The 12,404-nt window shown below is 54.2% G+C and overlaps 1 protein-coding gene across 2 annotated transcripts in view; it reads right to left on the bottom strand.

The window, feature by feature from the left end:
- The window catches only part of TPCN1 (two pore segment channel 1), a 61,637-nt gene that overhangs the window by 17,964 nt on the left and 31,269 nt on the right, over window positions 1-12,404 (bottom strand). For both annotated transcript variants that reach the window (XM_049619302.1, XM_049619303.1), the window contains 8 exons: window positions 12,219-12,346; window positions 6,993-7,169; window positions 6,493-6,606; window positions 5,557-5,687; window positions 4,595-4,683; window positions 2,576-2,610; window positions 2,037-2,095; window positions 1,664-1,763 (listed from right to left, as the gene is read on the bottom strand). In XM_049619302.1, coding sequence (XP_049475259.1) covers window positions 1,664-1,763; window positions 2,037-2,095; window positions 2,576-2,610; window positions 4,595-4,683; window positions 5,557-5,687; window positions 6,493-6,606; window positions 6,993-7,169; window positions 12,219-12,346 — 833 coding nt within the window. The remainder of the gene's footprint in view (window positions 1-1,663; window positions 1,764-2,036; window positions 2,096-2,575; window positions 2,611-4,594; window positions 4,684-5,556; window positions 5,688-6,492; window positions 6,607-6,992; window positions 7,170-12,218; window positions 12,347-12,404) is intronic.

Below are 12,404 nucleotides of genomic sequence, written 5' to 3' on the forward strand. Positions count from 1 at the left end.
AGCTCACGCCTGGCTGGGCAGTGTTCTAAGGGAAAACAGCTAGAGGGGCGCCCTGGATTCTATACCCAGCCTGATGGCCGGGGAGCCGCTGTCCGCCCCAACCTCGGAGCAAGAAGGAGCGTCACGGCACAGGACGGTCCTCACTCGCCCCCTTGTTCCCTCCCAGTCCCGGTGAGTCACGGCTTCGTGCACAGCCCCAGAAATCAGGGCAGTGAGGTGGCCTGCCCTCCAGGGCACAACAGTGCCGGGCTGCCCAATTCCAGGGCTGGAATGTTTACGACACGGTCTGTACTATCACAGGGCAGCGGGAGGGCGGGATCAGATCTGAAAGAAAGCTTTTTTGGAAACACTTTCTTTTTCTCTCGAAAATATCTTGAGGGACACTCCCTGGTCTTTTCCATCCCTTCGAACTGGTCCCCCATTTTTTCTTCCTTTAGATCAAGGGAGGGGCAGCAAACTTTTCCTGGAGAGGGACGTATAGCAAATGTTCTAGGCTCTGAAGGCCAGATGGTGTCTGTTGAAAGTACTCAACCCTGTAGCCGTGGCACGAAATCAGCCGCAGATGATGCGCAAACAAATGGACATGGCTGTGTGCCAATAAAACTTTATTTATAGAAATCGGTGGTGGGCTGGCTTTGGCCAGGAGGCTGCAGTTTGCTGACCTGTGCCCTAGATTCTCACAGCTCGAAATATATTACAAATGAAAACAAGTTAGTTACACAGAATATCTTTTTATGATTCTAAACCGACAACAGGATATAGGAACTATACCACATATAAAGATAGATAGGATTTCAAGTTTTTAGGAGACTTCCTAAGTCTGCCCCAGGGGAGGTGCTCTCCATTTCTACCCTGGGCCAGCGGAGGAATGCTCTTCAGAAGGATACAAATAAATACAAGCTTTGACAAAAGCCTCTGCCGACAGTCTGGCATTGACGTGTGGTCTCGACACGGACCTAATGGCCTCATCCTAGGGGCCATCTGCTGATGGGAAGAGGCTTTCTGGTGGCCAGCTGGGCCTCCGCAAACACCTCCAAAGTTCCCAGGGTGCGCGGGGACTGGACGTTCTCCTTAGCAGAATGCGTCCTGGATTGCTTTGCTAATGGTTCCCGATCAATGGGGTGGAAACAGACACGTGGGTGCAGTAAGGGGGAGCGGTTAAGGGCAGATCTCTGGGATCGGACCAGCTCACCTGGCCACCCCGAGCTGTGCAGCTGTGAGCAAGTTGCTTCGTCAGTCTGGCCCTCAGTCTCCTCAGTTACAAGCTGAGGATCATAACAGAACCTCCAGAATTTTTGTGGAGAATCATTTAATCCTCACGTACGGAGCACTCTGCCCGGTGCCTGGCAAAGGCTTCGTTAGTGCCAGCTCTTAGAGTTGTTGTGACACACATCTGCTGGAGAACGAACGGCCCCAGGGCACCCTGACCTAAGGGCTAGCTCCAGGGCTGAGAGCCACGGCAGTATCATCCCAGGGGTACCCACCGGGAACCAGCTGAACTCAAGTCCCGCCAGGGCGTCCGCCACCGCACCACACTTGACCACAGCCTGGGACCCCATCCCGGACGGAGGCCGACAGCGGGCCGGACTTCTCCGTTCCCGCGGTGCCCGGCGCTGTGCCGGCTGGGACGGCTGCTCCGGTGGCACAACGCACGCTCACTCACCAGGTTCATGATGAAGTACAGCTCGATGGAGAGGTAGACGATGAAGAAGACACAGGACCAGGGGTTCCGGGAGTAGGAGGGCATCATCACATCTGGGAAACTGGATTTGCAGAGCATCACCGCAGGGCCCCGCGGCTGCCTTCTCCCTTTCTCTATCCTCACGGAGGACATCTCTCCTCTCTGCCTTGCCAGCCCCACCCCCACCCGCTCCTCCTCTCGTCCACGTCCACGAGCTTTGAGCTCATTGGGCCACCCCCATCCCTCACAGTGTCCCGAGCGCCTGTCTGCCCTCAGGTGTGGGATATTCTTGCTGAAAAGAGAAGACCCTGGGGCACCGGCAGAGGGCCCAAGCCAACGCAGAGCCCAGACTCACTTGGCTGTGGTCAGAAGGACAAAGAGACTGACGATGCTGTTCTCCAGGGTGTTGAAGTACTGGAGGGAGAGAAGGCAGGCTGTGATGGGCCACCTGGAGTGCCCGCCCTTCCCTTCCCCTCCCCTCGCCATCCACTCTCCCTCCTCCCAAGGAGTCCTAACGGATGGCGGGGGGGTGAGCGAATGCGGAGTCCAGCCGCCTCCAGCCTCCTCGAACTCTGCGCTTCTGGCAGAAGCAGACAACCGGTGGGACTGTTTTCCTAGAGAATCACATGTCTGCGCCATCCGTTTGGCGCCCCTCCACTGTCCCTTCACCAAATCTGTTCCAGATCTGATCCTGGAAGCATGCCTCTCAAGGCAAGGAAAGGGGATTCCCTTTCAGGGCTTAAGGAAGGGACCAGCTCAAGTGTCGTCCCTCAAGGAGCCGTAAGCCGTGCTGAGAAACCTTCCTCATGTGGCCGGGGCGTCAGGTCGGCCCCCTTGTCTGCGGGGATAGGCCCCAAATAGAAGAAGAAACAGATAAACACGGTGACTACTTACGGGGTCCGAAGGATTAGAGGAGAACAAGTAGAAACCTACACGGGGGCAGAAGACACACAGATAAAAAGGGTTAGAGCAGAGGTCCCAAACCCGACATCAAAGGACTGCACAAATAAATGTAAACGAGTGCTGGGGGCAGAGGGAAAGCATCAGGGAGTGGTGGGGACAGCAGCACTCTGGAGAACACGCGCTCTGTCCAAAGGAACAGGTGTGACATGTGGCCCAAGAATCAAGTCTGCTGTTTAAAGAGGCTGGATGGGGGCGCCTGGGTGGCTCAGTCGGTTGAGCGTCTGACTTTGGCTCAGGTCACGATCTCACGGCTTGTGAGTTTGAGCCCTGCTTCGGGCTCTGGGCTGACAGCTCGGAGCCTGGGGCCTGCTTTGGATTCTGTGTCTCCCTCTCTCTGCCCCTCCCCTGCTTGCGCTCTGTCTCTCTCTCCCTCAAAATAAATAAACATTAAAAAAAATTTTTTTAATAAATAAATAACCTTAAAAAAAAAAAAAAAGACTGGACGTCCAGCATGTTGAGGAGTTAACAACACTCTGTTGTATATTTGAAAGTTGCTCAGGGAGGTCTTGAAAGTTCTCATCAGAAGAGAAAAAAAAATTTGCAACTGTGTGTGGTGACAGGCGGTAACTAGATTTACTGTGGTGGTCCTTTCACAATAGACACAAATATTAAATCATTCTGTTGTGCGCCTACAACAAATACGATGTTGTATGTCAATTATACCTCCATTTTTTTTTTTTAATTTTTTTTAACGTTTTATTTATTTTTGAGACAGGGAGAGACAGAGCATGAACAGGGGAGGGTCAGAGAGAGGGAGACACAGAATCCGAAACAGGCTCCAGGCTCTGTGCTGTCAGCACAGAGCCCGACACGGGGCTCGAACCCACGGACCGCAAGATCATGACCTGAGCCGAAGTCGGCCGGTTAACCGACTGAGCCACCCAGGCGCCCCTATACCTCCATTTTTTAAATTAAAAAACCCATTTTTTTCAAGGCTAGAAATCTGTATTTTCATGTAAGAAATCTAATTTTCAAATGTCGGCTCAACATTTTCAGACCAAATGAAACTCATCCACAGGCTGGACAATTCCAACTGACAATTCCAAAGAGATTCCCCCTTGATATAGCCCAGGGTCCTGGGGTGCGAACACCCTAGGTTTCCTCCCTCCTGGAATGGGCTATTGCCCTGAGTCCTTGAAATCCCCAGTGGGAAAAGGGAAAAGTTCTGCCCTCAAGGTAATTAGCCCCCTTGGAGCACAAAGGAAGTTCTACAGAGAGTGGGGTGGTCGGGTGGAGGGTCGGAGGCGAAGAGGGAGCCAGTGGCCGATGCGTGAGCGTTCACTACAGTGTGACGTGTAATGGTGAAAACGCCCAACAACGGAAGAAACCACCAAAGAGCAACTTGCAGGAGGGGCCCCACACACATCATGTAACCATTTCTATAAAATGTTTATTTGTTTAAATTTTTTTTTAATGTTCATTTATTTTGAGAGACGGCAGGTGGGGGGGGGGGGGGGGGAGAGGGGGGGAGGGGCAGATAGAGAGGGAGACACAGAATCGGAAGTGGGCTCCAAGCCCCGAGCGGTCGGCCCAGAGCGCGACGCGGGGCTCAAACTCACGGACCGCGAGATCACGACCTGCGCCGAAGTCGGCCGCCCAACCGGCTGAGCCGTCCAGGCGCCCCATAACATATTTTGATATGCACAGCAATACCACTTACTTGCTGTTTCAGGAAATATAAAGTATAGTTAGAAAGATACGTGTGGCAGTAGTAGGCTTAGGTCGGGGGGGTACCTCTGAGGGGAAGGGACCGGGGGTCATGAAAAGATACAGAGGGGCTTTGCATTTTACTCCTAAGACTTCATTTCCTAAGCCGAAGGTCGCGCGTGTTGCACACGTGTAAAAGCTTCCTGAACTTCTCCAACTGTCAGAGTGAGTTCATCTTCAACCACGAATTTGCTCCGGGGGGGGGGGGGGGGCCGTCGGGGCCGGGGGGCGCGGGGAACTCACCAAGGATGGCGAAGATAAGCATGAAGAGGAGCAGCAGCAGGAGAATGTCCATGAAGGGCGGCAGAGATTGGAAGATCTGTCGCAGGTTGCTGGGGAGACAGCAGGGCCGGAGGGGTGAGGCGGGGAGGGGGCACGGGGCCCAAGCGGGGGGCTGTCTGGGACTCCATGGGCGAGGCGGGGGCCGGGGCTCCCGACTCACACCACACTAAGGCCCGCGGCACCCTGGTTTGTAACGTCACGCTCGGCGTTTTCCCAGGGGACTTCCGCCCGGGGGCGACGGCGAAAAACCGGGCCAGGTACGCCACACACAGCCCCTTCCTCCTACTTGCGGAGCCCAAGCAGGCAAGGGCCCTGGTGAGTAGTGGGGGGAACAGCAGAAGGCCAAGCGCGTGGCCTTGGGCACCGAGCTTCCAGGAGCAGGACGCGCAAAGACGTTTCAGGGCCACCTAGTCCTGGGACACTCGTTTCCAGCTTTGGAAACAAGCACGGGCCCGAAGAACGAACTGCCCAGCCTGCTCTCTCTCAGCATCCCAGCCAAGAGACTTTCCAGATGGGGTCTGCAGCACTAAGCTCAACTCCAGGCTAGTGGGCAGGTTTGAGTCCAGCCCCCCGGCTCAGGGAGGGGGTCAGCCTGCTGAGTCACTCAGACTTTGTGCAGTTGCCTGCTTTGAGAGGTCACTGCCGCTGTGTTTGGGCAAATAATGTGTCCGAGAGAGGAGCCAGCCCCAGGAGGCTGCAAATAAGATGGGAAAGAGCCCCAGACCCGGAGCCAGGAAACCGAAACCCTAGTGGAGGACTGCCTTCTGCCCTGTGCGGGTCCACTTCGAAGGAAGTGAGCGGGCGTGTGTTCTCCCAGCATGCAGAACTGATCCCATCACTACTTGACTCGCTGGGTCCTGCTCCACAGGCCCAGAGGTCCGGGCCAGGCCAGGATAGCGACCGTCTCGTCCCCCAGGCCTTACCGCCGGACGCCGCCGCAGTACCGGCAGTCCACGAGGAAAATGCAGCGCAGAGCCCGGGTCACACGCACGTGGGATGTCTGCCGTACCAGCACCACGATGGCCTCGATGAACTGCACCACCAGCACGGAGGTCTGGGGGTGGACGGGCACAGAGCTCCATCAGCTCCTTCCCCAGCCCCCACCTGCACACCACGAACAGAGGGCTGGCAAGATCCTGCCCACTCTGGCCTCGAGAGGCCCTTCCCTTCTCTCCAGCTCTCTCTCAGCACCCCCCCACCCCAGCCCCCCGACATCGAGCAGCCCCTGGACACAAGCCCTCTGGCTGCTGGCACAGATGTATGGCCCCGGGGGGAATGAAGCCCTGCTCCCAGCAGCTCATCGGCCACTCTGCCTGGCCACATCTGCCCACCCTCTGCCTTCAGCCCTCCCCGTTCCCACCGGGAAGGCCCCTGACGTCTGCAGGGCATCCTGATGTGCCATTCCTTGGGCATGTTCTCCTGGACAAGCGTGCATGCTTTTTACACGGCAAAGCGCACTCTGACTCATGCCTACTCGCTGCCCGGAAGAGAGGGGTATGTTACTGGTTACTGATCCGCGTGGGCTTGGAGGCCAGACAGACCTGGGTTTGAACCCCAAGCCTTTGGGATTTAGATCCCATTCTCGTCTGGCCGGCAGGGTGTAAATTAGGAAGAGTAACACATCTCCCGCAAAGGCTGTTGTGCCAGTGCCGGGCACACGCTAGGTGCCAAATCACAGTGGCTCCCGTTAGCATCCCCACGACATCCGGGGCGAGGCTCGGCAAGGCTTGGCAAGGACAGGGTCCCAGGGCTGCAGTGCCGAGTGCAGGGCTCGGCCCACGGGGGATTTGGAATTGAACTGAAGATACAGGCCGGAAGCTGACGTGGGAGAAAACGCCATTCGGACACGGACACATCACCTTGACCATGGTCCGTCTGTGTCGGATGAAGGTGTGGAGGCCCAGCCACCGCAACTTCATGCAGAGCTCAAAGACAACCACCATCAGGGCGAACAGCTCCAGGGTCGCGTGGACCTGCAACCAGATGGCAGGAGGAGGTGTAGCCCCACCAGCCCCCTGGCCTCCCGGCGGTCACACCCGGCTACCTTTTCCCCTGAGGTTGCAGACGGTGGGCGGGACCGCAGCCAGGTGCACTGCTCCCCTGGAACCAAGGTGTGGCCCACAGCCCTCCATGAGCCAATCAGATGGCGCCCCCCCCCCCCCCCCGGAAGGTACCAGTAAGCCCAATCACAGACAGCATTCACTCCAGCAGGGATCCCATGCAAGACTGGCAATCCAGTGCTGCTCCCGAGGCCTCTGTGATGCCCCCCGCACACACCCGGGCCTCTCTGTTCCAAATCCACCTGGGGCATCTGCTCTACCAGAATGTTCCCTTCCGGGCTGGCCAAGCGGACACTCACGTAAATGCCGAGCCGGAGCGCGGGGACGGCGGGGGCCTCACACAGGGAGAGCAGCAGCAGGAGCAGGGCCGTGGACAGCTCCATCAGGTAGAAGAGGTGGTTGTGTGCGAAGAGGTAGGCCGCCAGCGCTTTGGCGTTCTTGGGGTGGGTGAAGAACTTGTCATTATTCTCGCCTTCCTGAAGGAACGAGAGCAGTGTGGGCAAACGGGCCTCGAGGAGACACAGCACCAAAGAGGTGCCAGGGGCTGGGGGAGAAGGAGGGCCCTTGGCGAACGAGCGAAGTGTCGAGCCAGGGATGGAAGCCGATGGGAGACCAAAAGTATTGTCTTCACCAGACTGCACCCCGGTCAGGTCCCTCAAGAGACTGGCTTCTTCCTCAGGACCGCCTGGAAGAATCAAAGAATAAAGAGTCCCCGAGAGAATGAGAACAGAGGCGGCACGTGTGAGCCCCTTAGTGGCCAAATTCTGGCTCTCAGAAGCTCCCGTGAGTTCAGCTACAGCTGAGTCCTGGCTTCCCTGCTCCTCCCCTGGACGATGCGGAGAACGTTTCTTCCCCTTCTTCAACTACCAGTGGGCTATAACACGCGTCCTTACTCACAGAGCTCCTGTAGGGCACTTAGGATGTCTGGCATACAATAGGCTCCCTGTTGATATTACCTGTTATTATGATTATAAATGATACTAACATTGAGAAAAAAAGGAGCCTGAGACTACCTCTATATATACACATATACATATAGTAAGTATAGTGCTGAGTTGAGAGCACCTGCCTCTTTCACTTCTTGACTCATCTCCTTTCCTGACTCCTCCACAATGACAGGCCTTGCCCTCATTCCTGAGCTCCGACAGTAATGGGACAGGGGCTGACCTTGACCAAGGTGCCCACCCGGCCAGGCACCAGGCTCAGTCCCTTACCTGAGCCCTGGACACTCCTTTACTCCTGACCACATCCCTCTCTGGCAGGGGCTTTCATTGTCCCATTTGACAGACGAGAAAATCGCGGCACAGAAGCTTCAGTGGCCCCTGAGCTCACAGAGCCGCACAATCACCAGATTGTGATGAGCCTCCTGCTGATGGCAGGGCCCTGGGAACCGTCCACTTGTGACAAGCAGATGACACCCTAGGGCCAGTGCTGACCCTCCCTGTTAGGGTCAGCCTTCTGGTGGCTGCGGGGAGGAGTCTTCGCTGCCCCCCTGTAATTGGTGGGCACAGCGATAAGGGTCACCCCACCCCATCAGCTCTCCCCCATCAGCACCCCATCCAGCAGCCAAAGCCAGTAATGTTCCGCACGCGTCGTCTTTAGTGCTTCTGAACTAGGGGCAACGCTGCCCCGCCCCCCGCTTCCTCCACCCCATCCCGGCCTGGAGACGTTTGTTCATCACACCTGGGGGTGCTGCTGGCAACCAGCGTGCAAATTCCAAGGATGCCACCAAACATCCTAAGATGCACAGGAGAGGCCCCCGTGCCGAAGAGTTACCCAGCCCCAAACGTCAGCAGTGCTGAGTTGAGGGCACCTGCCTCTTTCACTTCCAGCACGAACACTCAGCATAGACTCTTCCCACGGGCTTCACTTCCTGGAGGGGAAAGTCGTGGAGCAGGAAGGGACACCCAGGCCCCCTGACCCAGAGCCCTTCTGGAAGCTCTCCAGCTGTCTTGGAATGAGGTCAGACCTTCAACTATTCCAGCTATTCGGCTCCTCTGGGAAGAGACCACCCTCTCCGTCCTCACAACCCTTATTCCGGGGAGGTGAAACTAACACACCACAGTGATTCCTGCGGAAGAGGCAGCCAGGCTGGAGGAAGAGCGGCTCTGGGCCCGGAGGGGCACGCTGTGCGTGGAAAGCGTGGAAAGCACTCTGGCCTGGTGGGCTTCCGTGCCACCCCGAGGCCGCTTCAGCTCACCAAGCCTGTGTCAGGACAGCAGGAAAGGCCGGGGATGCGGTCCAGTGCTCACCCAGCACGATGCCTGGCACACACAGGAGGTGTTTAATGGATGTTTGGGAGGATGATCCACGCCTGTAAGAGATCACCTCTCCAGACCCCAGCCCGTCCTGGGACTTCCCAGTAGCTGGGAGGTGGGGAGCTCTGACCTCGGCTGCGGTTTGCAGGGTGGCTTTGAACGAGTCACTTCCCTGAAGCCAGAGACATCACTAGCTTCATTACCAAAAAATAAAGGCAAACCACAGACTCGACAGGGGCAGGCCAGACAAAGGGAACAAACATCCCAGCAGGCAGACAGAGGGCAAGCCGGCAAGCCTCACTCGTAGCCCTGTGATCTGTGCAGGGCTGTGGTTTTTACCACCACCGCCATGGCCGGGGAGGTGGGGGGGGGGGGGGGGGCACACAGTGTGGCCCGGGAAGCTTCTGGTTCGAATTACTAAAAAATGCAATTCTTGGGTAACATCTTCCAATAAGTAGCCAGGTCTGGCTAGAGGGAACCACCAACAAGGGGGGGTGGGGGGGGGTGCTCAGGCTTTACCTCCAGGACTTGGAATTGCCAGGAGAGCAGATGAGGTCTCCACCAACAAGGATAGAGGAAAATACTACTCACATCACTGGATTCTGATCCAAACCCCAAGGAGAACACTGGCCTTATTTCCTCACTGCGAGGTGCCAGGACCACAGAGCACCCGGCTCCCGAGGGTGAGTGAGTTAACAGGTAAAATTTGGGAAGAGAGGAAACCACAGGCCCCAGGTATCTTCAGAGGAGCAAGGGGCCAACTACCCGAGCGTACCCACAGCCTGGTTCAGGGGCCATGCCGCAGCTCAGCGGCAAAGCAGGAAAAAAAGACCATCTGACACCAGCTAAACCCACCCCACGTGAAACAGCCGTGAACTACCGTTCAGAGGCGTCTGAGTTCTGCTTGGATTTTTATTAAAAAAAAAAAAAAATGACGCGTTGTTGGTAAACATAATTCAAATAATACACGGGATTACAAGGCAGTAAAAATTCCGTCAGCCAAAGATAATCACCTTTACGAGTTGGATGAACAACTTTCCAGATGGGAATGGGGATCTATGCACATGTGCGTGCACACACAGGTGTATGTTGCTAGATACGTATATGAACCCGTGTGTGTGTGTGTGTGTGTGTGTGTGTGTGTGTGTCTGGATGCATAAACGTTACGTAAAAATTATCATACTATACTTGCAGTTCTGTGGCCTCTTTTTCCACAACGGGGGCCCATTTTCAAGTGGATACACGTGGCCAGGTAAAGAAATAAAGCAACAATGTACAGAAGAGAAGCACTGTTTGAGATGAGCTGGACGCGGTTTACATCCACGCTCTGTAACTTATTAGCTGGGTGGCCTTGGGCTCCGTTAGCCCCTCTGAGTGTTGTCTGCTTGTCAGTGAACGGGAGATGATCAGACCACCTTGGAGGGTTGTCAGACTGACCAGCAGGTGCCCACTTCAAGGCAGATATTTTCATTACTGACGTTCTCACCTGCTTAAGGAGTGAAGGAATTACCAGACTTCTCAAGTCCCCCAAGCCATCCTAACTCTGTGTTTTGATCCATCCTGTGCTTAGATAGCGTCTATTCAACCTTAAGGTGACAGTGCACAGAGTGACCCTGCGGCACCCTTCCAGATCACCGACAGGCATGTCCGAGCTTGCCAAAATGTCCCGGAAGCATTTCTATTGTTTTCACCTGAACCAAAATGTATCTGGTGAGGAACACAGCTTATGTGATGCTGGATAAAACAAGAGAAGCATAAAGGGAGCTGAGCAACAATGAAATGACTATCCGAATTTAATGAAATCTTTAAAACGCACACACACACACACACACACACACACACACACGCATACTTGCAATGTGAGAGCTGCTTCAAAGAAAAAAGATTAGGGAGAATTATTATTCAAATGAATTTAAGAAAAATTCCACTTCCCCATCTACACGCTTACTCAATGCACACAGGAAACTGACATTTTACGGTGACAAGAATGGCAAGATTATAGTGACTAATGCTACAGACGGTGAGACAGGCGGTTAAGAGGCAGTCTCCCCTTTGGACAATATTTGATCGCTGTACATCAAGGGCCCTAAAAATGTTGCTTCCTTCCATCAGGTAAATTCCACTTCTTAGAGGCTTTCCTAATAAAATAATCCTGGATCTTAAAGAGAGAAAGAGAGAGAGAAATAGCTCGATGCATGGATTGTCCTCGGATTATAATTTATAATAGGGAAATGCATAATATATAATAAGGGAAGTATAAAAGATGGGAAAATAGCCAGCCTTTTCAGGACAGTTCACATAAATTAGGATCCATTTATCAGATATAAAGTCATTAAAATTTGTTTCTAGGAATTTTAATAAACAAGAAAAAAGCTTCTGTCACACACTATAAAAAAAGCAGATTATACAACCGTACATATCACGTGACTTTAAAATTACTTTACAAAACACAGAAAACCCCTGTATTATTCTTTTTTAATAAAATTTTTTAAGTTTATTTATTTTGAAAGAGAGAGACAGCATGAGTGGGATGGGGCAGAGAGAGAGAAGGATAGAGAATCCCAAGCAGGCTCCATGCTGTCAGCACAGAGCCCGACACAGGGCTCGAACTCACAAAACGTGAGATCATGACCTGGGCCAAAATCCAGAGTCGGACGCTTAACCGACCGAGGCACCCAGGCACCCCTTATTCCTAAATAATGTTGACAGTGACTCAGGTGAATGTTTTTGCCACATCCCCTTTGTACCTAAACTTACTGCAGTGGGCATGTATTACTTCCATAAAGAAAGTATTGTTTTTATTGAAAAAAAGAGGAAAAACAAAAACAAAAACAAAAACAAGAACCAAGAAAGAAATAGCAAATGCGAAAGCAACAGCAAATTAGGCAGGAAAGGAATAAAGATCTATCTCTAAGTTCCCATACCAGGCCGACCAACCCCTGCTACAGTATTATGTTATTTCAAGAACTCCCCCTCGAGAACTGACCGTCAGTGCCTGAGAATGGGGAGCGAGGCAGGGAAGGCCAAGCGGACAGACTCAGGGAACCTTGGGGACAGGCAGGGCCACATACTGGGAGTCACAGGAAAGCCCACGCACATTGCCCTCCCTGTCTGGGCACGATCGGGTTGGCTCTCCTCACTGAAAGTTGAGACAGGAGCAGGGACAGGAACAGGAGACAGAACTGAATTTCTGGGCACGTAGCAGAGGCCCGGGTACCCTACTCGACCAACAGGCACCGAGAACAGATCCTGATCGGAGACGCTCACCTGGAGGTAGATGGCTGCCTCTTGATAGTTGATCTCCCAGTTGTGTCCGGTGGGACTCAATGGGGGACTCTCACCCCCTGAGCCTAGGCTGGGGGCTCGGGAGTCGTGGACGGCATAGCTGCCTCCATCTGCGTGGGAAGAAGAGAGTGATTCACTCACGACCCAGGCTCAAAAGGATAAAGACGC

The sequence above is a fragment of the Panthera uncia genome (assembly GCF_023721935.1).
Source record: "Panthera uncia isolate 11264 chromosome D3 unlocalized genomic scaffold, Puncia_PCG_1.0 HiC_scaffold_8, whole genome shotgun sequence".
Lineage (NCBI taxonomy): Eukaryota > Metazoa > Chordata > Mammalia > Carnivora > Felidae > Panthera > Panthera uncia.